Source organism: Anser brachyrhynchus (assembly GCF_964034855.1).
Source record: "Anser brachyrhynchus genome assembly, chromosome: 2".
Lineage (NCBI taxonomy): Eukaryota > Metazoa > Chordata > Aves > Anseriformes > Anatidae > Anser > Anser brachyrhynchus.
Genome location: NC_137695.1, coordinates 66,961,558 through 66,988,214, shown reverse-complemented (window position 1 = coordinate 66,988,214; position 26,657 = coordinate 66,961,558). Strand labels below are relative to the sequence as shown.

The 26,657-nt window shown below is 41.4% G+C and overlaps 1 protein-coding gene across 1 annotated transcript; it reads right to left on the bottom strand.

Moving 5' to 3' along the window:
• Positions 1-125: 125 nt before the first annotated feature.
• On the bottom strand, positions 126-21,753 carry CRTAP (cartilage associated protein). The gene is made up of 7 exons (XM_080580125.1): positions 21,252-21,753; positions 18,016-18,165; positions 17,237-17,408; positions 14,677-14,805; positions 12,222-12,367; positions 10,520-10,603; positions 126-862 (listed from the first exon to the last, which is right to left on the bottom strand). Exons 1-7 carry the CDS (start codon positions 21,678-21,680, stop codon positions 803-805), a joined length of 1,170 nt encoding a protein of 389 aa, XP_080436251.1. The 5' UTR covers positions 21,681-21,753; the 3' UTR covers positions 126-802.
• Positions 21,754-26,657: the final 4,904 nt, after the last annotated feature.

The window sequence follows — 26,657 nt, the reverse complement described above, 5'->3', positions numbered from 1 at the left end:
AAAGAAACATGCAAACTTTTTTCTCCAAAAGAGAATATTAAACACATAAACCATCATTATCTTATACAAGATTGGCCTCATCTCACACAGGAACCACAACTAGTTTCAACAAAAAGACTAAAAACTGGTAGGAAGGAGGAATTATTTATTATTCAATTCTAAGTGACCTTACTTTCACATTGAATTTAATTTAGTTTTTAAGAAAGATAAAAACTGCTTATAGAATTCTTAAAGCATTTTCTTTACAAGATCACTAGTTGTCCATTGTTGATTGTTTCAGCTATTTAAAAGTTCTCATTTGTTATCTTAACATCTTTCAGATGCACTGGGATTCAGTATCACTCTATTAATCATAATGGAAAAAGTCATATATAAATAAAACAATAAAAAGCTCAGAAAGTCTAGAGGAACTGTCAGATTATCCTTGGTTCATAATCTGAAAAAAGTTCTTTGGAATTTATCTGTTCTGCTACAATGTAGTAGAACAGCACTGAAACAAGGAATATTAGTGTTAACCCAGAAAATAAGAATAGTCAGTTTTGTTGTGTTTGTAAAGGAAAGAAAACTCAAGAGAAAAACTCATATGCACCGATTCTGTAAATGCACAGTGAAAATCCATGCTCACTAAAGTGTCAGTGCAGCATGGAAGTGATATTTCAGGAGTGGATCTTGTGATGTATTCTGGAGCTTACAGGAACAGCTTTGAGGTGTATCTGTCTGGAACTACGAGTGACCAAAACCAACAGTAAGACGCAATGGTGAGTCTTCACTTTTGTAAAATACTTCATGGTGGCTTCACTCATCAGGCTTCATTATTTTCCTCCAATTCTAACAGATCATCAAGGAATTCCACAACTTCACCCTAGAAAGGATTAAAATGAATAGAAATATGTTAGCCCAGTACTCCAAAATGAGTAGAAAATGTTAACTATTTTTCATTAAAACATAAACTGTAATAATTGGTGTTAAACTATTTTTTAACACTTTTATATAGAAGCTAGTACAAGTCTATAAAACGCAAATTAATATCTATATAGGTATAGCCCATGTACTTGGGAGGGACATACAGACCTTAAAAGAAGAAAATGTTACACTTCACGTTAAATTTTCTTGTACTTTTTCAGGTATTCAGATAGACAATGAAATTGTCAAATTTGGAAAGCAGACGCATAAATGTTTAAAGTAGCTGTTAAATTAGGAAATTGTTGAAATACTATGAAAAATTAAAGCTTCAAAATTCAAAGCAAAAGTGTTTTGTAAAACCATGAATTTGACTTTGTTATCTGTGTGCTCTAGCAGTTAATGCCCTCTGTTACAGCCTTCAAAACACACCTCCTCCATTTTCACCCACGGATCTTGACACGTTATGCTTCAGTGCAACAAAAATATAAAGAACCAGAGATACCAGAATGTTTTCCATACCGGAAACAAATAATTTGGTTTTAAATTCAGACCAGTTTAAATTCAGAACATATTATACTTAAAACCTCCATCATACTAATACACGATACCAACGTAAAATAATCCAACTTTCTTTCTTTAAACTGCTCCTGGCATAGTGATATGTCATATACCACAGTCAAACGTCTTGCAGTCAAGCCTGAGTACTTTGGGATGACACTGTCCCCTCAGCTGGAATTTACTGGCTTGTCAACCAAGCTACAGTAACTGCGCAATAACCTGTTGTAATCAGTTTCAACCCAAGGTAACATCTTCAGCAGTGGTGGAAGGAGCTAACAGTAAATGTGCAGCAGCATCTCCGAATACACGAAAGTGAAGGTAGCAACACATTTACTTGCACCCTCAGAAATACCAGTATTTTCCTATTTGCCCTCCATGCACAGTTCAGAAACATCACTGCCCGAGTCTGGGCATATTTTCACTTTTTGATACAACTCAAATACTGAGCTGTAAGAGAGAGGTAGATGCTCAACTTTAAATTTCCAACCTTTCATTCTAATAACTACAATGTTGTGTTAAAATGTTTTAATTTGTTTAAAAAATAAAAATAAAAACTGTTCATCCTTTCTTGACATAAATCTATGTGCTCTAAAAAGGTTAAAAAGATTTTTTTTTCCAAAACAAATAGTAACTTTCTGACAGAAAAATCAGATTTTTTTTTTTTTTAAGTCTGATCAGCTCTTACTCAGTCCCAGATTAAAAATAATCAGAATTCAAAACAGTGGTGCTGAAAGCAAGTCACCCTTGTATGGATGTTCATTTCCATTCCCCCTCCTCCCTTCACCCCTTAGTCCAAGTCTTTGTCAACTCTATTAGACTTTCTGAGTTTGGTCAACAGAGGCTGCAAACAGTATTTTAGAACGCTAAATAAATTTTAAGCACTTTTTTTAATCTGGGAAAGTATTAATTAGGAGGACAACTCCTTCCAGACACACACAGTTTGAGACTCAAACTTTTGTTGTTTTCTCTTCTGATGAAGAAAGAGCCTCATATGCCTGTGGTCAGTGAAAATAAGAAGAAATTGAGATTTTTTTTTGTCTTATTTTGAATACAATGATTATATTATGGGTATGGCAATTAAAAATACTAACATGACATTTTTCAGAAGTGTGATCAGCAAGGAGAGAAATAATGAGAACCAAGCAAATAAAAATAAAAGTGGGAGGAAAGCTGGCTTAAGTAACTGCTGCTCCTGTTCCTTGTTTCACAGTTCCACCTTAAAAGACAGTTGAGTTTTTCCAGCTGTGGTTTTAGCAAGTTCTGAGGGATGGCAATTTATTTTTCTTTGAATTTATTCAAAACATCTAAATTTCCAATTCAACAAAAACACATGAAAAAATGCCAACACATTCATATTCCCTGCTTGTCCTCCTTGTTGCAGGAAGTCTGGCAACTGGAAAACAGGAATTCAATGTTTCTGCACGCTTTCCTTTGTTACAAGTATTTTGATTGACTAAGGAGCCCAATCATGGGAAGAACTCAGTACCACTTCACAAATTCATATGAAGAAAATAGCCATTAGGCCCAATAGTCACTATGAAAGCATTTTAAAGACAGGAGCAGAGGCACAAAGGACTTAAGGTTTTCTAGCAAAGCTCTTAAAACTGTAGGCATAAGCACGTAGGTGCCTCTTGAAGAGCTACAGAGGGGCAGGTCCCATTAAATCTGAACAGATTTACGAGATTGGGAAAACAGGTGTCTACTACAGGGGTCTCGGATCTAATTCAGACAGATTCTCTTACACCTCAGAATCACTGTTGAATGAAAGAATAACATGTTAAAAAGGAATTCTCTTCTTAGTCTACCTCTAAAGACAAACCTCAAAAGGTAAAAGCATGAGAGGTAGGATGAAGGACATAAACATCTGACTTTATGGCCTAGAACTGAGTAGAAGGAAGACAGAGAGATTTCAACATTGTGACCTTGGTAACTCAAGCATATGGTACACCAATTTATATTATTGTCATGCTCATCAGTAAAGTAAGATATTCCAGAAGACATAGCAGGTTGTTTAGCCTAGAGAAAAGGAGGTTCTGGGGAGACATTATTGAACCTTCCAATACCTGAATGGAGCCAAGAGGACAGCTGGGGAGAGGCACGTTAGCAGAGTGTGCAGTGATAGGACAAGGAGTAATGGCTTTAAACTGAGGAGGAGAGATTTAAATTAGATGTAAGGAAGAAATTCTTTACTGAGAGGGTGGTGAGGCACTGGAACAGGCTGCCCAGAGATAAAAGATGATAATACTACGTCAGAAGAGTTGATCACATTGTCACTCTATCAGCTGTGACCACATTGATCACTGTCCTTGCCCCATTAGCACTGACTTGACACTGCATCAGGCATTTTGCATGACCAAAGTCAGCAAATACTTCACTGATATTAATTCCAGGGAAAAAGCCTCCTGTACACTGATATCTAATATCAGCTTCATGTTAGCCTGCAGACTTGGAGTCTGAAAATGATTCTCTGATATGATTTAAGCATTCAGTGTGTCAGATTTCTTCCTGTTACCTACCTTAAGAGGAAGCACAACAAATTCTACATGCAAAGATGATTGCAAACCCGTAATTCTTCCTGCTGCCAGCTACTAGAGAGAACACCAGCCATCCAGTTCTAATGCAGGTTACATAAATATGCTGCTCAGACAGTGCTGATGTAAATCAGGTTGTGCAATACATGGCCCACAGCGTGATGTAGCCGTCTGGCTGGTAGCTAGTATGTCAATATGTGAAGTCTGACTAAGCATGGGGAAGAGAAGGGTTTGCTGTGAGACCACTGCATGCCTGATAGTTAATGGCAGCTGGTGACTGGAAGGCATACTCATGCAGACTGCTTGGTCAGCTGCTGAGAAGCACATCCTCGTTGGCAAGTTGGCCTTCAGTCTACAGTCGCTGCTTCCTGGTTTGTGGCGGTGCCCAACATCATCCGCCAGCACCCCATGAACTACCTCCCCATATGATAAACCCCTTCCCTCTCCCCATCCAGGGACAGTCAGCAGAAAGTGGGAGTGACAAGAAGGATGCACAGGAAAAGATGGGACAGGTATAGCCTGAGATATGGGAGGACATTCAGCAGCAGCATGTTCCCAGATTGGTGTGAATGGCAGGAAGAATCACAGAAGCTGATCAGCTGGAGCCTCCAACTATCTGTTAGATATGCAGATAGAGCACCCTAGGCTTAGATTAACATTTGAACAGAGGCACAAACAGAAAGAACAAGTTTTGTACCACAGTAATTCAAGAAGGTTTTACAGACAGTACATGACTAGGTGAATTATAATAAATACCAAGTTTAAAACAGAGTTCTTAGTCAATGTTGTATAAGCTAACCTAGGGTACTGAAAATGGTGTACAAGCTATTATAAACAAGGCTTACTTGACAAAGTAAGTCCTAAAAAGGAGGAAAAATGCAGAACTCCTCACTTATTACCACAAGCCAAGTGTCCAAGACCAAGGTACACATTGGGCCAGGGATTGTTACTGACCCTTCCTTATGCAATATTAAATGCTGCATCCACATACACAAAACACAACCTTTTAGAAGAAACATCTGTATTTTGGAGATTACTAGCCACCTATTAAAATAAACAGCACCGAGGAAAAGCTACCAATACCTGGCTCAGTTATGGCCCGCTTGAGACTGATGGTCCAGCACCAACTTCTCTTTTTCCAGCTGCATTTAAAAATAGTAGCAACCAGTTGCAGTTGTACTGCTCACTGACAGACCCCAATGCTTTGTCTTTGTTATTAAGCGTTGCTTTCTGCGTAACAAATACTAATCATTCATATGTCCTTGCCTCTAACCACAATCTGTTCTGTCCTTTCTCAATGTGGACTGGAAAAGTTCTGGGAAAAATAGATTTCATGCAATAACCCATACTTTCCATGCAGATTTGCCGATGGCATTTTATATAGGGATTCCACATGCAGTGCAGCTCAATAGCCTGTTCCTCAGGGAAGGAACAGAGAATACTAAAATAAGTGTTGTAGAATGAATTAGGATCTACATAAAAATATTGTTATGGACATGCATTCATGCCTGATAATCAGTGAATGAGTAAGAAAAAGCCTTTATCCTCACTAATCTTAGAAACTGAGACTTGAGAGACAATACACAGAGAAAGAATTGGCTGGATCTTTGTTTCCTTATAATCTATGACCTAAAAGGAAAATATTTATCCCACAAAATGTCCCCTGGGTGTCCTTCATAGCAAAAGGTCAGATTTTGCAAAAGTTGGAAAAACATAATGACTGGAAACTTGCTCAATAGTGGAGTAACAAATCTGATTCCCTTGTGTACTGGGTACAGGTGACTATGTTTCAGTAGCGGGAAGCTTTCAGGGGTGCCCTCTGTGACAAGAGGCATGGGGCTGTCCTGTAAGTCAGAAGTAACTATCCTATAATTGCCCTGTTAACTAATTTGAGTAACTAATGGGAGTGGAGACACAGTCAGATTCATGAAAAACAGCAGATTTTGTTCATTCTTTTCTCATGTGTATAGCCTTCAATGACTAATAACCATTTTGTAGGAGAGAAGATAAAGGTTTGATATGGCTGACTGTGGAGGCCATGTGCTTCACAGGCCTGATAGAAGCTGCAAACGCATACCACGCAGCCAACCAACCACTGAGATTTTGGGGAGGATCTTTTTTTCAGGATACCAGTAAGGTATGTGTCAATGAGATACTCAGCTGTGTTGCCCGAAAGGTTTATTCGGCCATCAACCAAGAATAAGTTCCTTGATCTAACCTTCAGTTAAAACATCGGAGTTCCCTGTAACCACCTCAAAGCCCTCCCAGATCCTCCATGAGCAGTAAAAGCCAGACTTGACATTCCTCACATTCTAGCAGGAAAAAAACCCCTCAATTCTTTGTGTAGAAAAATTTGGTCCTTAACTTGTTTATTTTTCAGATGCTTGGTCAGCAGTGTGACCCTCTGTCACATGCTTTTAGTGATTTTTAAAATTTTAAAAGAGCTTAGTTGTTCCTTACATGCATGCTAACTACTTTTCTTAAATGTTTTTCCATTTCATTTTTATTATATATTATGAACATGTAACCGTTCTCTCCCCAGGGGAGATTGCAGTACACTGCAGTGTGTACAATAGTGTGTTACAATAGTATTTTACAGTAAACCAATAAGTGTGCTTTTCTCTTAACATTTTTATAATGCCTATAAAACACGAGTCAATTCAATTTCAGAGAAACTTCAACATTGCCTTCACTGCACTGAAAACATAAGTCTCTTCTGCTTATGCTCTCTTTGCTGCTTTATGCTGTACACAAAAAGTTTAAGAAAATTGGTGGAGGTAAAAATTCCTCCTAATTTCTAATCTAATCCTGCCATTTAAACCCTGCCATGCTTGCAACTTTCCAATGTAGGTGTTTTAAAAGGAAGGAGAAACACCTTTGACTAAGATATATGTTTAATGATAAAAAAGCAAGAGGGAAAAGAAGCTTCTGAAGACAGCCAGCCACACAGGCAATACCTCCAGTAGAAAACGATGATGAAAAATAACCCATTTTTATTTTCTTTAAAGAAGCCTATATTGAACAAGGACCGTAACAATGCCAGTTAACTACCACTCTCTCTTAACAGCTGCCACCAGCTCTCTTCAGTGTAGCAGTGCTATTGTAGCCGTTTGGTCTGAGGTCAAAGGCAGTACAGAGTTTATATGTCTGCACTTACAACTTTCCCTTATGAGTGTACTTGTGTAAATCATTTGAACATATGCAAAAAGTGAGTTAATAAGGCCAAAAATATGTTGTTAGTGATTTCTGAACAGAAAAATAGGCTGAATTCAGCCTATTATTTGCTATCTGTAGTCCACTGGGCCCTCACACCTTGATGCTATTCCACGTCTTCTCTTTCTACCAGTCATATTAGTTCAACACTCACTCTCCTGTGTGTCACACTTCAGAATAGAGCATTTGAGTCTCATCTATTATACAGTTAGATGGATACACAAAAGACAAATAAGAGCAGGATGCCAAAGGAAAAAAAAAAAGTGGACCAAAGCTTCCAAGAGTTTTTCATCTACCAAAAGAAAAATCACATTGTCGGATCACCCTAGCCAAATACTTGTGGTTCTTATGTAATTTAGAATAGCTAAGTAGCTATCCCTGAAAATAAAAGTCTTCAAGAACACTGAATTTATGGGCCAGAAACTTGTCTCCTATAATTATTGTAGTGCTGAAGTTATATCTGCACTAGTTCAGTATCTGGCTCTTAACAGCATTTCATTTTGCTATGTGTAGTACTGTGGAGTACTTAAATCTGTGCAGTACTAGGAGTTATATCTATTATAGCCTTTATGCGTTACACATCTGAACAGAAATCAAGAAGTTTGATTATCCATGGGCAACTAAGATGACAGCACTGTGTAACGCTCTGTTAAATTCACCATGGAAAACTCTATAAGGATATTTAATAATAGTTACTTGTAAGAAAAAGTAACCTGTAGCAAGTTGGCGTTAATATTCCCTGTCACCTCTACTGTGTTAAGTGTTTGAACTAGAGTTTTTCATTTCTTTGTGGAAAAACATTAATAAAATAACATGAATGGGACAGTATTTCTTGTAGTGACATATGCAAAAATCATTACTACATGTTCCAGCCTCTGTAATTACTGCAATGTATTATTGGAAGAAGCCACATGTTCTCACTCACTTTGTTAATGGGATTTGAAAAGACAGACACATGGATGATCCGGAATATCGGAACACTGAAAACTCTGAATAAAGTAAGATTCTCCATTTGAAAATATGGACATACTCACAGAGGAAGATATCCTTTAGCCACATCAATCCTTTTGCTTCACTCAAGGAAAGAGTGATTTTTTTTTCCCCTTGAATTATTTTATGGGCTTGTTGGGCCACAAGCAACTTCACAGACAGCAAACATGGAACACAGAAACTCATAAAAGGCATGGTCTATGGACCAAGAAGCACATGGTTTAAATGAACAGTGTGCACTAAAAAAAGAGGTTGTCTCCATCCTTAGTGATTTTTAATAAAGCTTTTACTGTAACACCTTATCTGAGTTTTTCATCAATTTTCTGCATTCCCATAGAATAAACTTTTCTATCTTTGCCAGGAGAAATATTATAAAACAATATTCCATTTATACTACCATGTCCTGCCCATACAGCAGAAACTGCAAAGTAGCGATTTTATCTTTGTGCTATTCCTGCTCTGTCTGGACTCCCTGGATGGCTCCTGCAACCAAGCAGAAGCTCTGGTAGCCAGGGATTTATGAGTTTATTACCAAAAGCCAGAGCCAAGCCAGAGGCATGAACAGCCTCCATCTCTCCTAGGTCCTTCAGTCCTCTTAAGGGAGGGCACATAAGCCCATTAACTTTTTCCCAGCAAATGAGAATGATAACTTTTCTAATATGAATATTGTGGGGTAGGGATGTAGAGGATCATAGAATCACTCAGGTTGGAAAATACCTCTAAGATCATCTAGTCCAACCTTTAACCTAGTACTGACTTGGTATATAGCATGACCAAGCCCAGAAATTTTGCTTGTTTAACCCAAACGTAGCCCAGGGTAATGCCATTTCCTTGACACTTCCCCGAAAGTTTAGTTGACGTTTCCACTGTACTTACCTCTTGCAGATTGCAAGGTCATTTATCACTGCACCAGTGAAATGGGCAACGGTTGATGTGCCAACAAATACAGTTTCATGCCAACAAATGAAAACATTTTTTTTCTATATTAAATGCTTGAGATTGAAGATTGTTTTTATAATCCCTTCTTGTAACAAGATACAGGAAAAGTCCTCAAAACAGACTGCTTCCCTCCTTCCTTAATTACTCATCCCGTTGTTTTGGAGCAGCAGACGTGAAAGAAGGATAAAATTACAAATGAAGTTTATGTCTAATGTAAGAAAGCATTATGGGCAAAGCATTGTGTTTGCACAAACCATCACAGGAATATAAAAAAAGTGATAAAGTATTTACACACCCTGATGGAAACCCCCATCTAGTCCTCATCTAAGCTTAACTTTATAACAATTCTATTAAACTGCATTTCAAAGATGTTTATCACAATGGAAAGACTTCTCAGTCTTCCTAATTTCTACTAACCTTGCAATGGAATTTTACCTAGTTGTTTTCAGGTCACTAGCATACTGAAGGCAGTACAGACATGTTATTACTTCCCAACTATAAAATATTATCTCTCCCTATATGCTGGATAATATAAAAATTGCAAAGGTGATGTATTTTATAATATAAGCCATTTTTTCTCTTTTCGTTTATAAGTAAAAAACACCTCAACAGTGCTCAGTGCATGTATGCTGCCTCACACCATGCCTGAAGATAGCTCTTTGCCAATGCCAGCAACAAACTATTCCATCACTTGAAGACTTTTTTAACCTTTAAATGAAAGTTACTGAAAATGAAACAAAATGCAACCCAAAGCCTACATTACATACTTTAATTTTAGCTGGGGAAGACAAAAAAATGCCTTTTCAACAATTAAAATATTTTTCCTGCACAAAAAATCCACTTTACATATTTCAAGCCTAATAGTAGTCATTACTTGTCACTTGTCCATGAATTCCAAGCATTTAAGAAGCAAGACTGGGTGACCAAAATGTTACTGTACAAAACAAAAATAACAGGACTTACTTTTGATAAAAAAATGTAATTTAAGTGGTTACTTACGAACCAAATTATGAGAATTTTAAAATGGAAATTAAACATTTCAGAAAAAAAAAAGCGTTTGGGGGGGATGTTAAATATATAGTACTTCTCTGCCCCCTGGTGTTATAGCTTGCAAAGTGAATTTTCTTTTGGGGGCTGGGTGCATTACATTTAGTCTTGTGTTAATATTGCCCATTATTCTTTTAAATTGTATGTAAGTGATCTAATGCTCTTTGGGTTAGTTTCTTATATTCATTTAAAAAACAAAAATTTATGATAAATTGGTTACAGTTACAAGAAGATTTCTCCATATTAGATAAATCTCAGATTTCTAATTATGCATCATCTTCATTTTAATGTGATTTTTTTTTTTTTTTTTACCATCAATTCCTCTCCAGAAAACTCACCTCATCATCATCCATTAGATGTTCCTTTGCGAATTCATACATTTCCAACTGGAGTGTGGTTATGTTGTGATACCGAACTGCATCCTACCAAAAACAAATTTGCTATGTTAATTTAGGGTAGTAAGACAAGGGAGTGTCATCGCACGTCATCTGAAACTATTCCAGTGAAGCTAGAGCCAGGCTCAACAGAATGTAGATCCCAAAGGGTTTAAAATGTTTTAGAAAGGAAACAGCAGAACAGCAAGCAGTATATCCAATGTCTTCTGCAGATCCTTCTATGCATAAACTCCATCGGTGTGAGAAGAACAAAGCACTCTCCTCTTTCTCATGTTTCAAAGCACTGGCGAGTCTGAGGATAAGGAATGAGACTGCTAGAGCTGAGCAGCAGCCTGTGCCTGCATTCCAGTGGGCTTTGGACGTGAGAAAGCCTCCATCTCCCTGCATGCTGGCATATGACAGCAGGCAGTTCTGGGAAAAGGAGACACTAAGTTATTTTGCATTATAATGACTCACCACCCTGGGCTGGAGCCTGAGGACAGGAAATTCTGTAAGGCTACCTACCTACCTGTCCCTCCTCACTTCCCTGGGTGTTTGCCTGGACAGCACAGTATAGCTCAGTCACTTACTCTCAGATTGATGAATGCTGCAAGTAATCTACTTTGATGATCCCATTTAGAACTTTTCAGGGAGGAAAACAGGAGACTTCCTCTTTCACAAGGACGTCTAAGGCTTAGTGCCAGAGCCAAATGCTGCTGTCACTCTGGTACCACTTTGTGAAAATAAACCAGAGACATTATGGTTTTCATGGCAAGTGATTAGGACAGCAAGCAACTTCTGTTCATAGTTAGACGGATCAAAGTACACCAAAATACAGCTGTATGCATTTGATATTTAATATTTAAAAATTAAATTATCTGTAGCCTCAACTCCTGAGAAGTTATCAATGAAAATTCAGAGTTAACATGTAGGGCCCTTGTTCTGTCCTCTCTGCACATGTATGCCAAATCTGTTTGCGGTCTGCAGTTTTATACTGCTCCTACCCCTCACTCACACTAACGTCAAACACTGTCTCCAGTATGGCTACAAACTGCAGTTCTGTTCCCAAAAGTAGCAACAAAGGAATGGTCACTCTCTCCTTTGAGCTCAGACTCACTACTACTGCTGCCTTAAAAAAACAAATACATTTTCTCTCTATTCTGTCTCTGATGGCCCTGCAGGGCAGCCTTGGTTTCCAGCACACAAATAAGGTGTGCTGCACAAAACTCATCAGCTGCCCGCAAACAAAAAATGCTTAACTCATATGTACTGATATTTTTGACTCAAGCTGACTGGCCTAAGAGGAAGGGAAGTGTTATCAAGTTATTACAGAGAAAGAAAAGGCATTAAATTAAATTTGTGGAGCATGCCATATGCTAACTACTTGTATAGCATATACCACTGATGCCTAAGGAGTCACAGAAGTGTCACAAAGCAGTTAATTAAGCTGCATGACATGAATCCTGGTAACAAGAAATGACAAAAAATCTGACTTGATCATCACAGTCCAGGCTGCAGAAATCCAGAAACACAGCAAAGATATTTTTACATGTACCTTGGACATTGAAATTTAAAAACAGCATTGAAACCCAGTTTTAAGAATTATTTTTCAAACTCAGATCATAATCCCTGGATGTTTCTATAGCATTTTAAATAATTCACATACCGATCTGGGCTGAAAATCCTCTTCTTGAAGTCCCCATTTGTCTTTGTGGTACTGATAATAGACCATGTTCTGTTTCATTACTTCGTCTTTCTGGTCAAACAGAAGGTAACTAGCAGCACAAGAGGCTGCATTCTTCATGTCATTCACTAATTAATAAACAAAAAAAAAAAAAAAATCCAGACAAGGTAAGTAAACAAAACAGAGAGAATCCCCTTTATTATCTCCATTCCAAAAAACTCTGAGGGAAACAGGAACCATTTTCCACCTTCCCAACAGCTGTATTAAAAATAATAAAAAAAAATGCTTCCCAGAAAGAATATGCTATTATTGTGTTCTGAAACAGGTTAAGTCCATGATTCAAAAATGGGGACTTACCTTACACAACCTTATGACTGTAAGAGTCAGGTCATGGACAAGAGCAATACAAGATGCTTGGCTGCCCTAAGACATACCTCCTTCCTCTTCTTAGGGCAAATGGGGTAACTTACCATCAACACAGAATGTGATTTTCCTAAGACACTAATTTCTTGTGATGGTTTTCTAAGACAATCCTAACCAAATGTCCCTCCCAAGTATTCTAGTATCAGCGAGGTATCAACCTACAGCTTGGGTGATCCCTACTCTGGCATTTCTTAAAAAAACAAAGAAACAAAGAGAAAATAAACAAAACCAATTTTACTAAAATTGACAAAGGCAGAAAAGACAATATATGAAACGTAGTCAAACAACATATGTAAAAAGTCATTAATGGCTTGGTTCTACATGGCTGGATATGTCTTTCCTTTGATATTGGAGCACAGTGGAATAGCTTTAAGGGCTGCATGTGTTCTTTATGGTGCAGGCAGCTCCTCCAGAAACCACAAAACTCATTGAATGATTTACCTATCAAATATATGATCACTGAGCACCAGAACACTATCATTTCTGTTAAGTGGGCCCCTCTTTCTTTACAACGCAGGTAGCCCTGAGAGAGGGAGTTAGGAGAATCTCATCAAGTAGAGATAGAGTGCTGACAGCATTAAACTAGGATGCTACTTAGTGTCTTTGCTAACTATGGTGCATTGTGCAAATTAACTAAAGCAAGAAGCCTTGGGCCCCTTACCAAGGTCAGTCTCCTAATAAGAGTGTGAGCCTATCTTAAGAAACTGGTAGAAACTGGTCCTGCGGATGGACAAGAGCCAAGGAGCAACTGAGTCTGTGCAAAGACAAGAGGTCAACTAGCAGTGACGAGGAAGAGTCATCAATCTTAATCCCCACGACTCCCGACGACCACCACCAGAATACACTGTGCAAGTGCAGATGGGAGGAGTTTATGGAAATGACTCCTTGGAACTAATTTTAATATGAAGCAGGGACAGGTTATGAATATGTATAGGCGTATTGTGAAACTTCATGAATATGTAACTCTTTACTGCATATAACCAAGGCAAGTTGCCGCGTCAGGCACACACGACTTTGGCGGGACTACCCCCCGTGCTGCCCAGCGCTGAATAAACATACCTACTTTACAATCTTACTGATTGTGGAGTCCGTTTTCCGCAAGTCAGCCCCACACGCTCTATTCTAATGGGATTATGAGAATCCACTAAGAAAACGAGAATGGTATGAAATACTCCATAGGTTTGTCTTGCGAAAAATTCTGAATAGTAAATTGAGAATTTAGTATTCATTCAATAGCTGCTGTTATGTTAAATGTGTTTTGTTGAGGTCACGGTCTTTCTTCTTACTGAATGAATTAGAAGTTTAAGAAAACTGTTCTCATTAGAGCTATACAATCAGCTGCTTAAGAACCACATGGGCCCCAAAGCTTGACTGCTGTGGTGTTGTGGCACAAGTCTGGATTTTTTTTGTACATAGGTACACAAAACATGTCAGAGTCCTTTCATGCATTCTGGTGCATAGGATGCTATTTACCCTAAGATGTCATACTATGGTTTACTTCAAAAAGGCATAAGAGCTGGTGCACTATTTATATATATACACAATATATATGATGAACATTTAACATTTATATGGAACTCTGAAAAGTGTAAGTAACTTGTGCTGGCAGTAGATATAAAAAATGAGGGACGGTAATGCATCAGATCACACTCTGTAACTGTCCCATTTTTCCAACACCCAAGTGGAGACCAGTCACAACCAAGAACGTCTTAAAACAGAGGGACTTAGCCTGAGCAGAATGCAGCCTTTACGGGACTTATATTCAGCAATTCATTATGTCATGGACAATTTTATGAGCCAGAGATCATCACGTTTATGTCCTATGCCTACAGTTACATGGAAAGAAAAAAAACATACACACCTCAGAATTTCAGCTTCGGAATAGGCAAAAATGCATATTCTGGAGACTATATTATTTACATTCTAAAGCATTATAACTAGAGGGAAAAGACCAGGAATGGAAACTCTCCCACACCATCCCAATGTTATTTAAGCACATTAAATCACTACTTACATTTATAATATGCAAATTGTAAGTAATGGTACATGGTGGCCACAAATTTCTCGACAACAAAGCCTCCTATAATGGGTGTCAGATTACTCTCACACTGTACTTTGCATGCAAGGACTTCAATATAATGATCTATAAGGAAGAAAACAAAAACACGGGATATGAGTAGAGCACAGTGAACTGTTATAACCCCTCCTATTAACTATTAACTACCCATTAAAATTTGGCCTTATAATGCTCTCCTAGGTCCTGTGCATCCGGATCTTGCTGCTTGGAAATAGTGAGCATCTACAACTCCATCTGGAGTCCATATCAAGTGCTGGTGCTCAGCTCTTCTGTTAAAATCAGTAGGATCAGGCCTCCAAATCCATCAAAATCACAATTCCTAACTAAGCAGTTAGGTTTCAGTGACACCTACAGGCAGTTTGAGGTGGTAGGTTTTATCAACTGTTACAGAGTACTGCATTATTTCCTAACTGTGAACTTAACAGCGCTGTTTTTGAGAGCCATTACAATTTCATTAAATTATTTCATAATTAAGGTCCACATGCTACTGAGTACAACTGCATCACAGAGAAAGGCACCGGGTGATTGCAAAATAAACATCTGGAGAGAGCTGTGTTTTGTGACAGCTGTTTGGATGTTCTAATAGAACATGTTCTGATAGACATGGACAGATGCTGCACATTACAAAATAACTTAAATCCAAGAAGGTTTAAGATCACATGCTTATCCAGTCTGCAAAGCTTGGCACAATGGGATAGGATTAGAGATGACTTTATCTTCAAGAAAATACGTTCCAAGAAGATATGTTCCAAGAAAACCTTCCATCAAAGAATTCCAAGCCTTTTCAGGACATATAACATCAAGCAACAACACTGAACAGAAATATTTTAAAGCCTTAGTTTCCCTGTTTGCCATATTTGGCAGGTGAAGCAAGTTATCTAAGCTTGTGCAGCAAGCCTCTGACAAAGGCAAAAAAAAACAAAGCAAAGGCTCCTTCCCCTGTTTTCATCTCTGACAACTCCTATCACAAAGAATACTAAAGCTAACTGAAAATGCTTGGCCAAATTAAATTACCAGACCCCTCTTTTACAAGAGTAGTGGAGGCACCAGACACAACAGTGTTAGCCTCCAGCTACCATTTTTATAGATAAATAGGCACCTAATGCAATCACCAAATACTTACAGTTAATGTATTTTGCTACATCTACTTTCTACAATAAAATCTTGGAGACAGGATATGTGTTCCTGGAGCAAGAGCATAGTTCAATGCACACTTTTCAGCTGTGGAAGTAAATTTGATTTTTCTTATCTCAAGAACAATATATTTGAAAAGCACTGCCCATGGCTGTGATGACACCATGTGGTACTCCTACCTTCGCATCTCACCACTATGACTGGAATTGTCTGTTCCTTCCAAGAAGGAAGAGGAACAGCAGCAAGTGCTGCAAAGACAGCCTTACAGACACCCTTTACAGCAGTTTGGGTGTGATTCTGATATCAGGGCTCTGACCCACTAGGGAAGAAAGCCTGTGTTTCATGGTTTACTGCCTGTGATTTGATCTCCACTTCTTATTTGCTGCCCTAGGCATCTGCCAGCCTTGCTGAAGAAAGGCTGGAGGAATAACCTGCAGTCATTATTCCATGGCAACATTACAGGTGGATACCAATTCCACACTGTGGAGCTGCTCTTGTACTTTTCCGCTCACCAACTCATCTAGTGGCTCTAGGACAAAATGTTGGCCTGGCTTTCCTTCTGGCAACTTAGAAATTCTGTTGCATTTTTCACATCTTTAAGTTTGTTGAGAAAACATGCAGGCATTCTCCACACAAATATTGTCAACAACACTGAGCCCATGGAGAAACAACACTGGAGAAATTACTTTTTTCTTTCACTACAGAAGAGCATAGGAAATGTGTACGTCCCATTTCAACAATCAAAGAGATGGAATCTCATTTTCTTTGAGAAGTAATATTTTTTAAGCCATACACTTGAAAAAGAAATCTTATTTGCTAGCAAAACTCTACTGTAGGAAAGATGAAAAACAGCCAACAGATACTTGTCATATTTAAGAAAAAGGAAACATATCAACAATAATGCACAATTCACAAAGCAGATTTTGAAGGCAAGCTAACCACTGAGTCTCAAACACAGACAAAATGATATTGGAAGTCAAGTGATCTGTCTGGATAACTATTGCTAGCTGGATGAAAGAGTTCTTATTTACACATCTATGTTATCCTAACACACTTATGCATGTTAATATATTAATACGTTAATATATTATTATATGTTAACACAAGAACTCTTTGTTCCTATTTTCTATTTTCTCACTTATGTTACTTTAAAAAAAAAAAGGGTAAACAGGAAAAAAAAGGTAAACAGGAATTCAAGAACTTCCTAGTGACTCTAACAAACTCAGATGGCCCAAGCTAAGCAGGGGGCACCATGAGCAATTCCCACTGCAAGCTAAGGAAGAGGGACTTCGGTAGCTGATCCTATGGAGACAACAAAATGCACTTTCAGGACTTCTTTCTTTACTGTTTCCCAACCACTCACCTGCAATAGAGAGATAGAAGTCTTTAAAATCTATGATCTCTCGGGAGCCTTCACAGGCTGCTATACAGTCATCATAGGCTTTGAAGAAATCAGGAAGAGCAAGTTCCATATCTGAGACTGACGTTCTCCAGTTGTCACCATTGTATGCTCTCACAGCCCTGACAAAGAGATTCTGAAAAATTGGCAGGAATGAAAACTAGCACTAAGTGACCTGTGGAAAGCTGCATGTAAGTTCAAATACAGTAAGTGATGTCTCTGTATTTCTGAATTACTACATAAACTGTTATTCAATTAATATGAGGACAACAAACACAGATGATGAATGGATTTTATCAGATATTTCCTAGATATCAGAGTACGTAATTCCATCTCAGATAAACAGAAAAACCTGCTGGACAGAGGTAGCAGTGTGATTCTAAAGCACAGATTTTGACAGAGGTTTTCAATGGAATCTAAACACCAGAAGTTCTACTTAGTTTAAGCTGTGCCTCCACAGCTTTCAAGCATTTTAGCAACTCTTTGCACTTACTTAGCTCTATTAGTTTATCTGCACATAGTAGCTTTCAGGTATGTCACTTTACATGATTTTCTGTGACTTGTGGAACAGTGAAGACCACAAGAAGTGAGAATTACTGTATGCATTAAGAAAGAAGAACAGAAATGACTGAGGAAGACAGGAAGAGCTGAGAACATGTAAGCAAATGAGATCCTTGAATCTCACACAATAAGAGAAGTAACAAAACAGTTCCAAAAGACAAGACTGTGAATAAAAAGCATACCTCATAAGGCTTTGTCTCCAAGTCTTTAATATGCTCCTCAGCATCAGGCATGCTCTTGTAGTATGCCATATTTCTTTGCATCATTTCATCATCTGGATGCTTCAGAAGAAATGTATGAGCTGCTGCAATAGCTTTTGGAAGATTGTTAGCCTAAATGGGGTGGGAGATGGGGTGGGGGGAAGGGTTAATTGGGGGCAAAAAAAACAGTTTTCCACATTTTGTCAATAAACCTTCCTGCAGCATCTATATTCCCAAGCTTATTTCTGCTGAAACCTCAGTCTCAGCAGATATGGTACAGTGAAACTGATGTAATGCTTATCAGTTTTACAACTAGCTGCACCACTGTGAACATTTCATTGTTGTTTTTTTTTTTAAGTCTATTGTTGTTTAAAATAGCATAGATGATTGTAAGTCAAAAAGTACTTTTTCCCCTTCCTATTCCCATTCATAAAGCTGACAAAACACAAAATTATACTATTGCTTGTATGTAGGATTAATTGCAAAGCTATTACTGATGACAGCCTCTGGATACTTGGCAGGTGTCATCACTTTCCATGGTGTTAATGTAGCTTATTTGCCTAGCAGCAGAGAATACAATTTTACAATAATGTATCTTCCTGATGGTGTTACGGATTTAGAGCAAAAAGCAGATACTTGCTCAATAATTGTTTCTAATGTACAATGTGATTTTTTGTACCCATTTTAAAACTAAACTCGAATTCCACTAGAGATATTTTGTGAAGTATGTATTACTCATTTACAACTGCATATGCCAAATATATATGTACTTCTACACTTGTGCCTATATTTTATATATATGCATATTTTATAAAATATATAGTATATATACACATATTTATGAAGAGTGAGACTGTGAAAGTAAGTCTTAAGTATTTGTGAAATGCTAAACCCTTCTCTCTTGTAAGCCAAGATCCAGATCAACCCATCCAGTCTATTGACGTGTAGGTGATAAAAGAGTTCCACCTAACATCTCAAATAGCTTATTGAAGCTTATCTATAAAGCTATGAGCAAGAATCACAAGCATGCATGCACATGCACTGTTCTTTTTGCATCCATAAAAGGAACTCTTTCTTTTCAGGAAGAAACTTGAGAGACTAGTACACCAAAGAAACACTTCAACCCTAATATTAGCTCTTGCTGCTGTGCTGCTGTTAAGTGCCAAAGCACTGGAACTATTCCAACTGCACTTCCTGTCTGTCCCAAAACTATGTGCTTCCCAGTCTGCCTGCATGTTGCTAAATGCAAAGGGAAATCTCAGCTGCACTTTTGTCAAATGCATAAATCCTCTTGTGTCTGGTGCTTTAACCCTATTTGCTGGTAGGCTGATGAATCCCTAATTTTTGCTTAGTCCATGATTACTCTTGGTTTCAACTTTCAACTTGGTTTTCAACTTTAAAAAAGGGAAAAAAAAAAAGGTTTTGTAGAAACACATTCTGAAGAAAACTTGGTGGCTACAAGACAGCTCCCTCCAGAGGAACAAGCAGCAGCATGGAAATATTGGCTCCCAGAATCACCTAAGACATGGCAAAATTTCATTCTTGAACCCACATCAATAAATACATGGTCACTTAAAAAAATTATCCTACACCTTCTTTCTACATTATAAATGATGTTATGGATGAAGAAAAAAAAGTGACATTCCTTCACAGCCAGGAAAAAGTCCCTTGTATGTAGGGGTTTGTATTTTTAGAAGGCCCATTCAGAGTGCTCCAAGTGCTCAGAGCTCAGAGCTGGACTACAATATGATAACAAAGACAATATAAACAACAGATAGTGAAGAGAGAAACACCAAACCACACCTCACAAATCTACTGTAAATGTGACTGAAAAACAGTTTAAAGGGAGAGGGAAATATTTCTCTGATTCATACCTGCCAGTCATTTAAGTGTATCAGAAACAGTAAGTAGGAATGACTTACATCGTTCCTGACATATTCCGTATTACTGACATGATATGTACATTGCAAACCTTGTACGTTCCATAGGAGGAATGAATAGCTAAAGTAAGAAAGACAGTAAATGGAAACATTTGTGGTGACATCATTTGGGTATCTGCATATGGCTTTGCGAAGAGTGCCTGCCCACTCTCTTATACAAAGGAAATGTCCCCTGTTTGATACCTTCTACTCTCCGTGTAGAGAAGCTTTAACGTTCTTCTGTACAGTCTTAGGGATAGCTTCAAATTCACAGAATTACGCTGGTGTGACACAGTGCATGTGGATACTGTTACTTAGTGTTTTACAAGAATGTGTTTCCCTGTTTTGGTTTATATAACTTTGGAAAGCAATTCAAAAATTCCATAAGTTTTTCTCCTACAAGACACAGCAACAGTTAAAAAGGTGTGTATTTTAAAGCAGCAATCTCAAAAGGAATGTGCAAGCATAAATCCTTGTATAATGAATATTGGGATACACTGGAACCAAATCCCTAAAAGAAAAGGCAATCTAAACAAAAGTATTCAGCTTATTTTCTTCTCCCATTTATTTGAAATGCAAGTTATTGCAGTATCTGAAGGGATGGAATGAGGACCTTGATTTAGGGAACAAAAGATGAACATGAAGAGTGGGAAAATTGTGAAATAGATCTTGGTCAAGAGGGTGGCGAGAAGCTAGAGAAAAATAATGAGATATGTTAAAAGAGTTGTCACCAGTCTTGGCAGACCCAAGAGAAGAAGGTAAATACCATTCCAGGGCAAGTATTAGTGTCATACTTCAGTAGCCGATTTCGCTTTATTTAACCTTACTATGGCTGTAACAACGCTGGAGTTTTGCAGGCATCATGCAAGTCACACCGGGGGCTGCTGTACTTGGAAGAACTGGACCAGCAGCGCGCACACAAAGAAGTTGGGCGCGCTGGGGGAGAAGAGCACTTGCAATAGCAGAGAAGAAGCAGAGAAGAGTACTTGCAATAGCATAATCTTGACACGAAGGGTCTGGAAAAGGTTTTAAACAAAGTCAGAAGCAAGTAAGAGAGATGGAAAGATGAGAGGGCTGCACAGCAGCAGGATAAAGAGGAAGGGTCCCATGGCTGGGGTTTGGGAGGAACTGAAGGCCAATCCAGGGGTTGCACTGGATGAGGTGTGAAGAGGGCAAAGAAGGAGCCGGGTGAGAAAGGAGCCGGGTGCCATTTTGTGGGCAAGCACGGGATAACCGAGACACAAAGCGGTCCCCAGCGGGTGACACGGGGCAGGCAGGCAGCACCCCGGCGGGCCTCACCTTGAAGTAGGCGAACTGCAGGTACTTGTAGGGCTCTCGACGCTGGAACTCCTCGAGCAGGTCGCGGCCAGGCTGGGCCTGGCGGAAGGCGGGCAGCCCTTGCTTGCAGCGCCGCAAGCACTGTGCCCGCCGCAGCACGCCGGCCAGCAGCCGCAGCTCGGCCAGCTCGCCCCCGGCGCCGGGGGGCGGCCCGGCGGCGCTGCAGTTGCGGTGGCAGAAGGCCTCGCTGTCGCGGAGCAGGCGGTAGAGCCGCATGCTCACCTCCAGGTAGTTGACGCTCTCGGGCCAGTTCTCAGTGCTGTACTGGTCCAGGCCATAGCGGTAGGCGGACTCGAGCGGCATCAGCTCGTCCCGAGGGAAGCTGCGGAAACTGTACCGCTCATACTGAGCCCCCGCCGCCGCCAGCAGCGCCGCCAACGCCAGCCACATCGCTGCGCCAGTGGGACACGGCCGGGCACCACGTCACCGGCACGGGGGGACAGGGGCGGGGCGGGACGGGACGGGACGGGACGGGGGGCGGGGGAAGGCGGCCCGGCCCCGGGGAGGGTCTACGACTCCAGAGGCGGTGGGAGGGGGTAGCTCCCCTCCCCTCCTCTCCGTCCCCTCCCTTCCCTTCCCTTCCCTTCCGTTCCCTTCTTCCCTATAAAGCACAATGTGGAAGTTGCCTGTGCTAATGGATGTAGGGCCGTCTCCCACCTCCTTTTTGTCCCACTGTGGAGGTTTCACCCTGTTGGGCAGCTGAACACCACAGCCACTCACACTCACCCTCCATGAAGGAAGACAGGGAGAAAACACGATGGAAATAGCTCAGGGGTTGAGATAAGGACAGGGAGATCACTCAACAATTATTGTCATGGGCTTGGCATAAGAATAATAATCTATTATATATTTATTCATTAGTTATTGTATATAAATTTTAATATATAATATAATGCAACATGATATAATATATAATATGATAATATATAATATAATATTATATGTTCTATATTTAATATCATTTTTATTTTATATAATTTATTATATATAATTTATTGCCTATCACTAGCAAACTAGAACAGTGAGAAACTAAAAGCAAACCAAAAACACTTTCCTCCATCCACCCTCTTCCACCTCCTCCCTCTTGAGTGGCGCAAGGGAACAGGGAATGGGGGCTAGAGATACCTTAACTTAGCAGGGAATGGGGGCTGCGATCAGTCCCTGATGCTTCGTCTCCACCATTCCCTCACGGTCACTCTCTGCCCCTGTTCCACGTGGGGTCCCTCCCACGGGATGCTGTGCTTCCCGAACAGATCCTGCATGGGCTGCCCCCAGGCAGCAGCTCTTCAAGAACTGCTCCCACATGGGTCTCTAACACGGGGTCCATCCGCCAGGAGCAAACTGCTCCAACACGGGTGCCCCACTGGCGGCAGCTTTCCCCAGACCCCCTGCTCCTGCGTGGGCTCCTTTCCACGGGCTGCAGCTCCGGCCCGGGGCCTGCTCCTGCGGGGGCTCTCCATGGGCCGCAGCCTCCTCCAGGCCACATCCACCTGCTCCACTGGGGGCTCCTCCACGGGCTGCAGTGTGGAGATCTGCTCCACTGTGGTGATTCGTGGAAGAACTCTACAACTCAAAGCAAATGAGTTATAAAGTAGGTATGTGGTTTATTTTGGCGCTGGGTGCATGCGGGATAGCTCCCAAAGGCATGCGCACCCTAACACGGCAACTTGCTTTGGTTATATGCAGTAAAAAGTTACATATGCATGAAGTTTCCCAATACGCCTATACATATTCATAACCCATGCTCGCTTTGTATTAAAATTAGCTCCAAGAAGTCATTTCCAGAAACTCCACCCATCTGCGCCTGCACAGTGCCTTCTGGTGGTGGTCGTCGGGGGGTCGTGGAGATGAAGGTTGATAACTCCTCTTCATCACCACCAGTTGACCCCCGTCTTTGTACAGACTCAGCTGCTCCTTGGCTCTTGTCCAAACCACAAGGTCAGTCTCAGCTGTTTTTCGAGACAGGTTCCTTGTTTTGTCAGGAAACATCCCCTGTGAGGGGCCCCGAGACTCCTTGTTTCAGTTAATTTACACAGTAGTAAGCAAAGACACTCAGCAATATCTATTTTAATGCGATTAAGCGAGACCCCATTCTTCCATTCCTGGCTTTAATAATTACGATTGTTTTATTTAGAAATCATTAACGTGATTAAGCAAGCCCCCATTCTTCTATCCCTGGCTTCAGTGGGAACCATGGGCTGCAGGGGGACAGCCTGCTCCACCAGGGGCCTCTCCACAGGCTGCAGGGGAACTTCTGCTGCATGCCTGGAGCACCTCCTGCCCTTCTGCACTGACCTTGGGGGCTGCAGGGCTGGTTCTCTCATGTTTCCTCACTCCTCTCTACCAGACACTGTTGTGCAGCTTTTTTTTAGCCTTTTTAATTATATTATCACTGAAGTGCCACCAGTGTTGCTCATTGGCTCAGTTTTGGCCAGTGGCAGATCCCTTTTGGAGCTGGCTAGAACTGACTCTTCTCTGACATGGGACCTCTCTCTCCCAGAGCTCACCCCTGCAGCCCCCCTGCTACTGCAGCCTTGATACAGATGCTAGCAGATGAGGTTGGAACTTGACGCTGGAGATGAGGCTGGGATGTGGGGCTGCAAGGTGAACTTGGAACTGGAGGCTGCCACATGGAAGTAGGATGTGAACTTTTGACATGAGGCAAGGACCTGACATAGGGAGATAAGGATGAGAAGTGAGGCTGCAACAATGAGGCTGCAAACAGACCTGAGCCAAAGCTGGACCACTGAAACAGGCCTGAGCAAATGAGATGTGAATCAGGCTGCCAGTTGGTTTTGCAAGTACAGGCTCTCTCTCTGAGGCTGGGGCAGCTCCTGGGTGCTGTCAGGATCTAAAAGGGGGGTTACCCAGCCCATGGGTGGATAGAAATCACAACAGTGGGTTAGAATCAATTAGTGGGACATTCCAGCTTCAAGCAGTTCGAGGGGAAAACAACACTGAAATCCAGCCCAACTACTAGAAAGAAAGAAGCATGTGTAGCATGGGAAGCTTCTCAAAGAAGCTCTGTTCTAGGTAAAAAACAGGCCCTTTTTATACCACTGAGACATAAGATGGTGTAGGACACCAACAGTTCAGATAACCAAGAGATTCTGTTTGTTTCTACCATCCTCCTATGACAGCCAATAGTTGATGATGTTCCTGATTTTCTTTAAACAACTCATTTCTCATGCACGTTCCCAATTTCTCAACTTCCTTCAAGGCTCAACTTCCTCGTGCCCAGGCTCTTTTTCACCTCCCCAGGTGATAAGTTGTTCCTCAGATTCTTGTTGTGTCCTCCTCGATGGTTTCTTCAGGGCATCTCCGGTGCTCAGGTGTCCAGCTGCACGTCAAGGACGTCCCTGGATCCCAGGCACAGTTTCCAGGCTGAAGGCTGAGCTCCCAGCCTGGACCCCAGCCTGGCAGATGTTGCTCCTGTCAGTGTGGAGCAACCATTTCATGTCAGCATTTTCTCAGAACAGTCACATTAAATCCCTAAGTGCTGCCATCACGGGCATCCTAAGAGCCTTCTGATGTCGCCAGAGAGTCACCATCACCCTATGGCCTCACGAAAGGCAGCTGACCATAAGTGCCTGAGTGTCCAACCTTTGTTGAGTCTGGCTGGTGGCACTCGAGAGGTTGAGGTCCTACTGCTGGAATGCGAGAGGTGGAGGTGTTGCTAATGGAAGGCGCGACGTCGAGGTCATTCTGGTGGCATGCGAGACATCAAGGTCCTTCCTGTGGCTCGAGAGACATGAGGTCCTTCTGGGTGGCAGGTGAGGCACCCCGGTCCTTCTGGTGGAACTTGAGATGTCGAGGTCCTTTTGGTGGAACGCGAGATGTCAATGTCCTTTTGGTGGCATGTGAGATGTTGAGATCCTTCTGGTTGCAGGCCAGGCATCAAGGTCTTCCTGCTGGAGTGCAAGGTGTCAAGGTGCTGCTGGTGGGCCACGAGTCTTTGAAGTTCTGCCAGCAACCCACAAGGGAGGTGCCGAGGACCAGAGGTGCTTGATACCTGCTTGTCATTAGAGCAGTGTCCCAGGGAGGACAAGCATCTCCACACTGGAGCAGCCGCAGGCACCATGAGCAGTCCATGCCAGGAACTGCCTGCGGAGGCCCCCATAGAAGAGACCTGCACCATCTGCTTGAGCCCTCTGGCTGATGCAGCATGGCTGGACCCCTGAGGCCACTCCTTTTGCATGGGGTGCATCCAGCTGTGGGCCATCCACAGAGCCACCTTCCCGCTCTGCCACCAGCCCATCATTACCATCATGAGGCTGGTGCTGTGCCCTGTGCGGGACACCTCAGCCCACCGGCCCCGGGGAAGTTTCCAGCAAAACGCGGGGCCGGGGCGGTAGCAGGAGCAGCAGATGTAGCAGAGCCCCTCCAGCTACTGGTCCCGCAGTGTCTTGCCCAGGTTAAAGGAGCACAGCCCTTCCATGCCACAACAGCTTGTCCACAGCTTCTCGTGGTGCTGGAAGCAGGACAGGCGCAGATGGCCCCACTCCCCACTGAACACCAATGCCAGGGACATGTCATGGCTGCGCAGGGCCCAGCAGGAGGAGCCAGGGGCCAGCGACCATGCATCTGGGCAGGCAGCCGGGCCTCATCTGGGGTTGGGCTGCTGGCAGCAGCCACCATAATTCTTTCATTAAATTATTGTATTATTTTTCAAAGCCTCTGCCTGCAGTCATTTGTGTGGCATCATGTGGAGGGGGCTGAACGCAGCCCGCTCCCACCCCACAAATTGTTTTGGGGATGTTGGCTGCAGCTGGGAGAGGACAGATGAACGGGGAATGGCTGCAGGTGGCAGGCACCTGTGGGAGACTCGGGGATGGGAATTCATTTTGGGGGTGGAAAATCATCATGGGAATGGGAAAGTGCGGGTGATGGGGGCAGCCATCAAGTTGACCATGCCCTAAAGGGAAAAAAGGCACTGAAAAAGTCTCCTGAACCTGGGGCAGAAGAAAACAGCTGCCAGCCTGAGAACCAGGCCTGGGAACCTGGAGCATCCTTGGGAGGTGCTACTGTCCTCTTGGAAGTACAGCTGGGTACCATCCCTGAAGATGCCAGCAACAAGGCCAAAAGTAAGGAACTATAACAGCAACTGACTATCTGAAAAGGAATAATTAGTCTGGGAAAGGTACAATTTTGAGAGACTAGGAAACATCATCGTCCATTGGTTGTCTCAGGTGAAATAGAAATTAGAATCATCTTTTGGCTGCTCTAAGGAGGTGGTATCCTTATGCCCTCTTATGTCTCTTTTGATAGAAAAAGTATTCCTTTTCTATCCAAAATGCAGCACCTCCCTTTCTCCCTCAGAACTTCCTGTGCTGCATGAATGTTTCTTCAGGATTTCCAAAACCAATT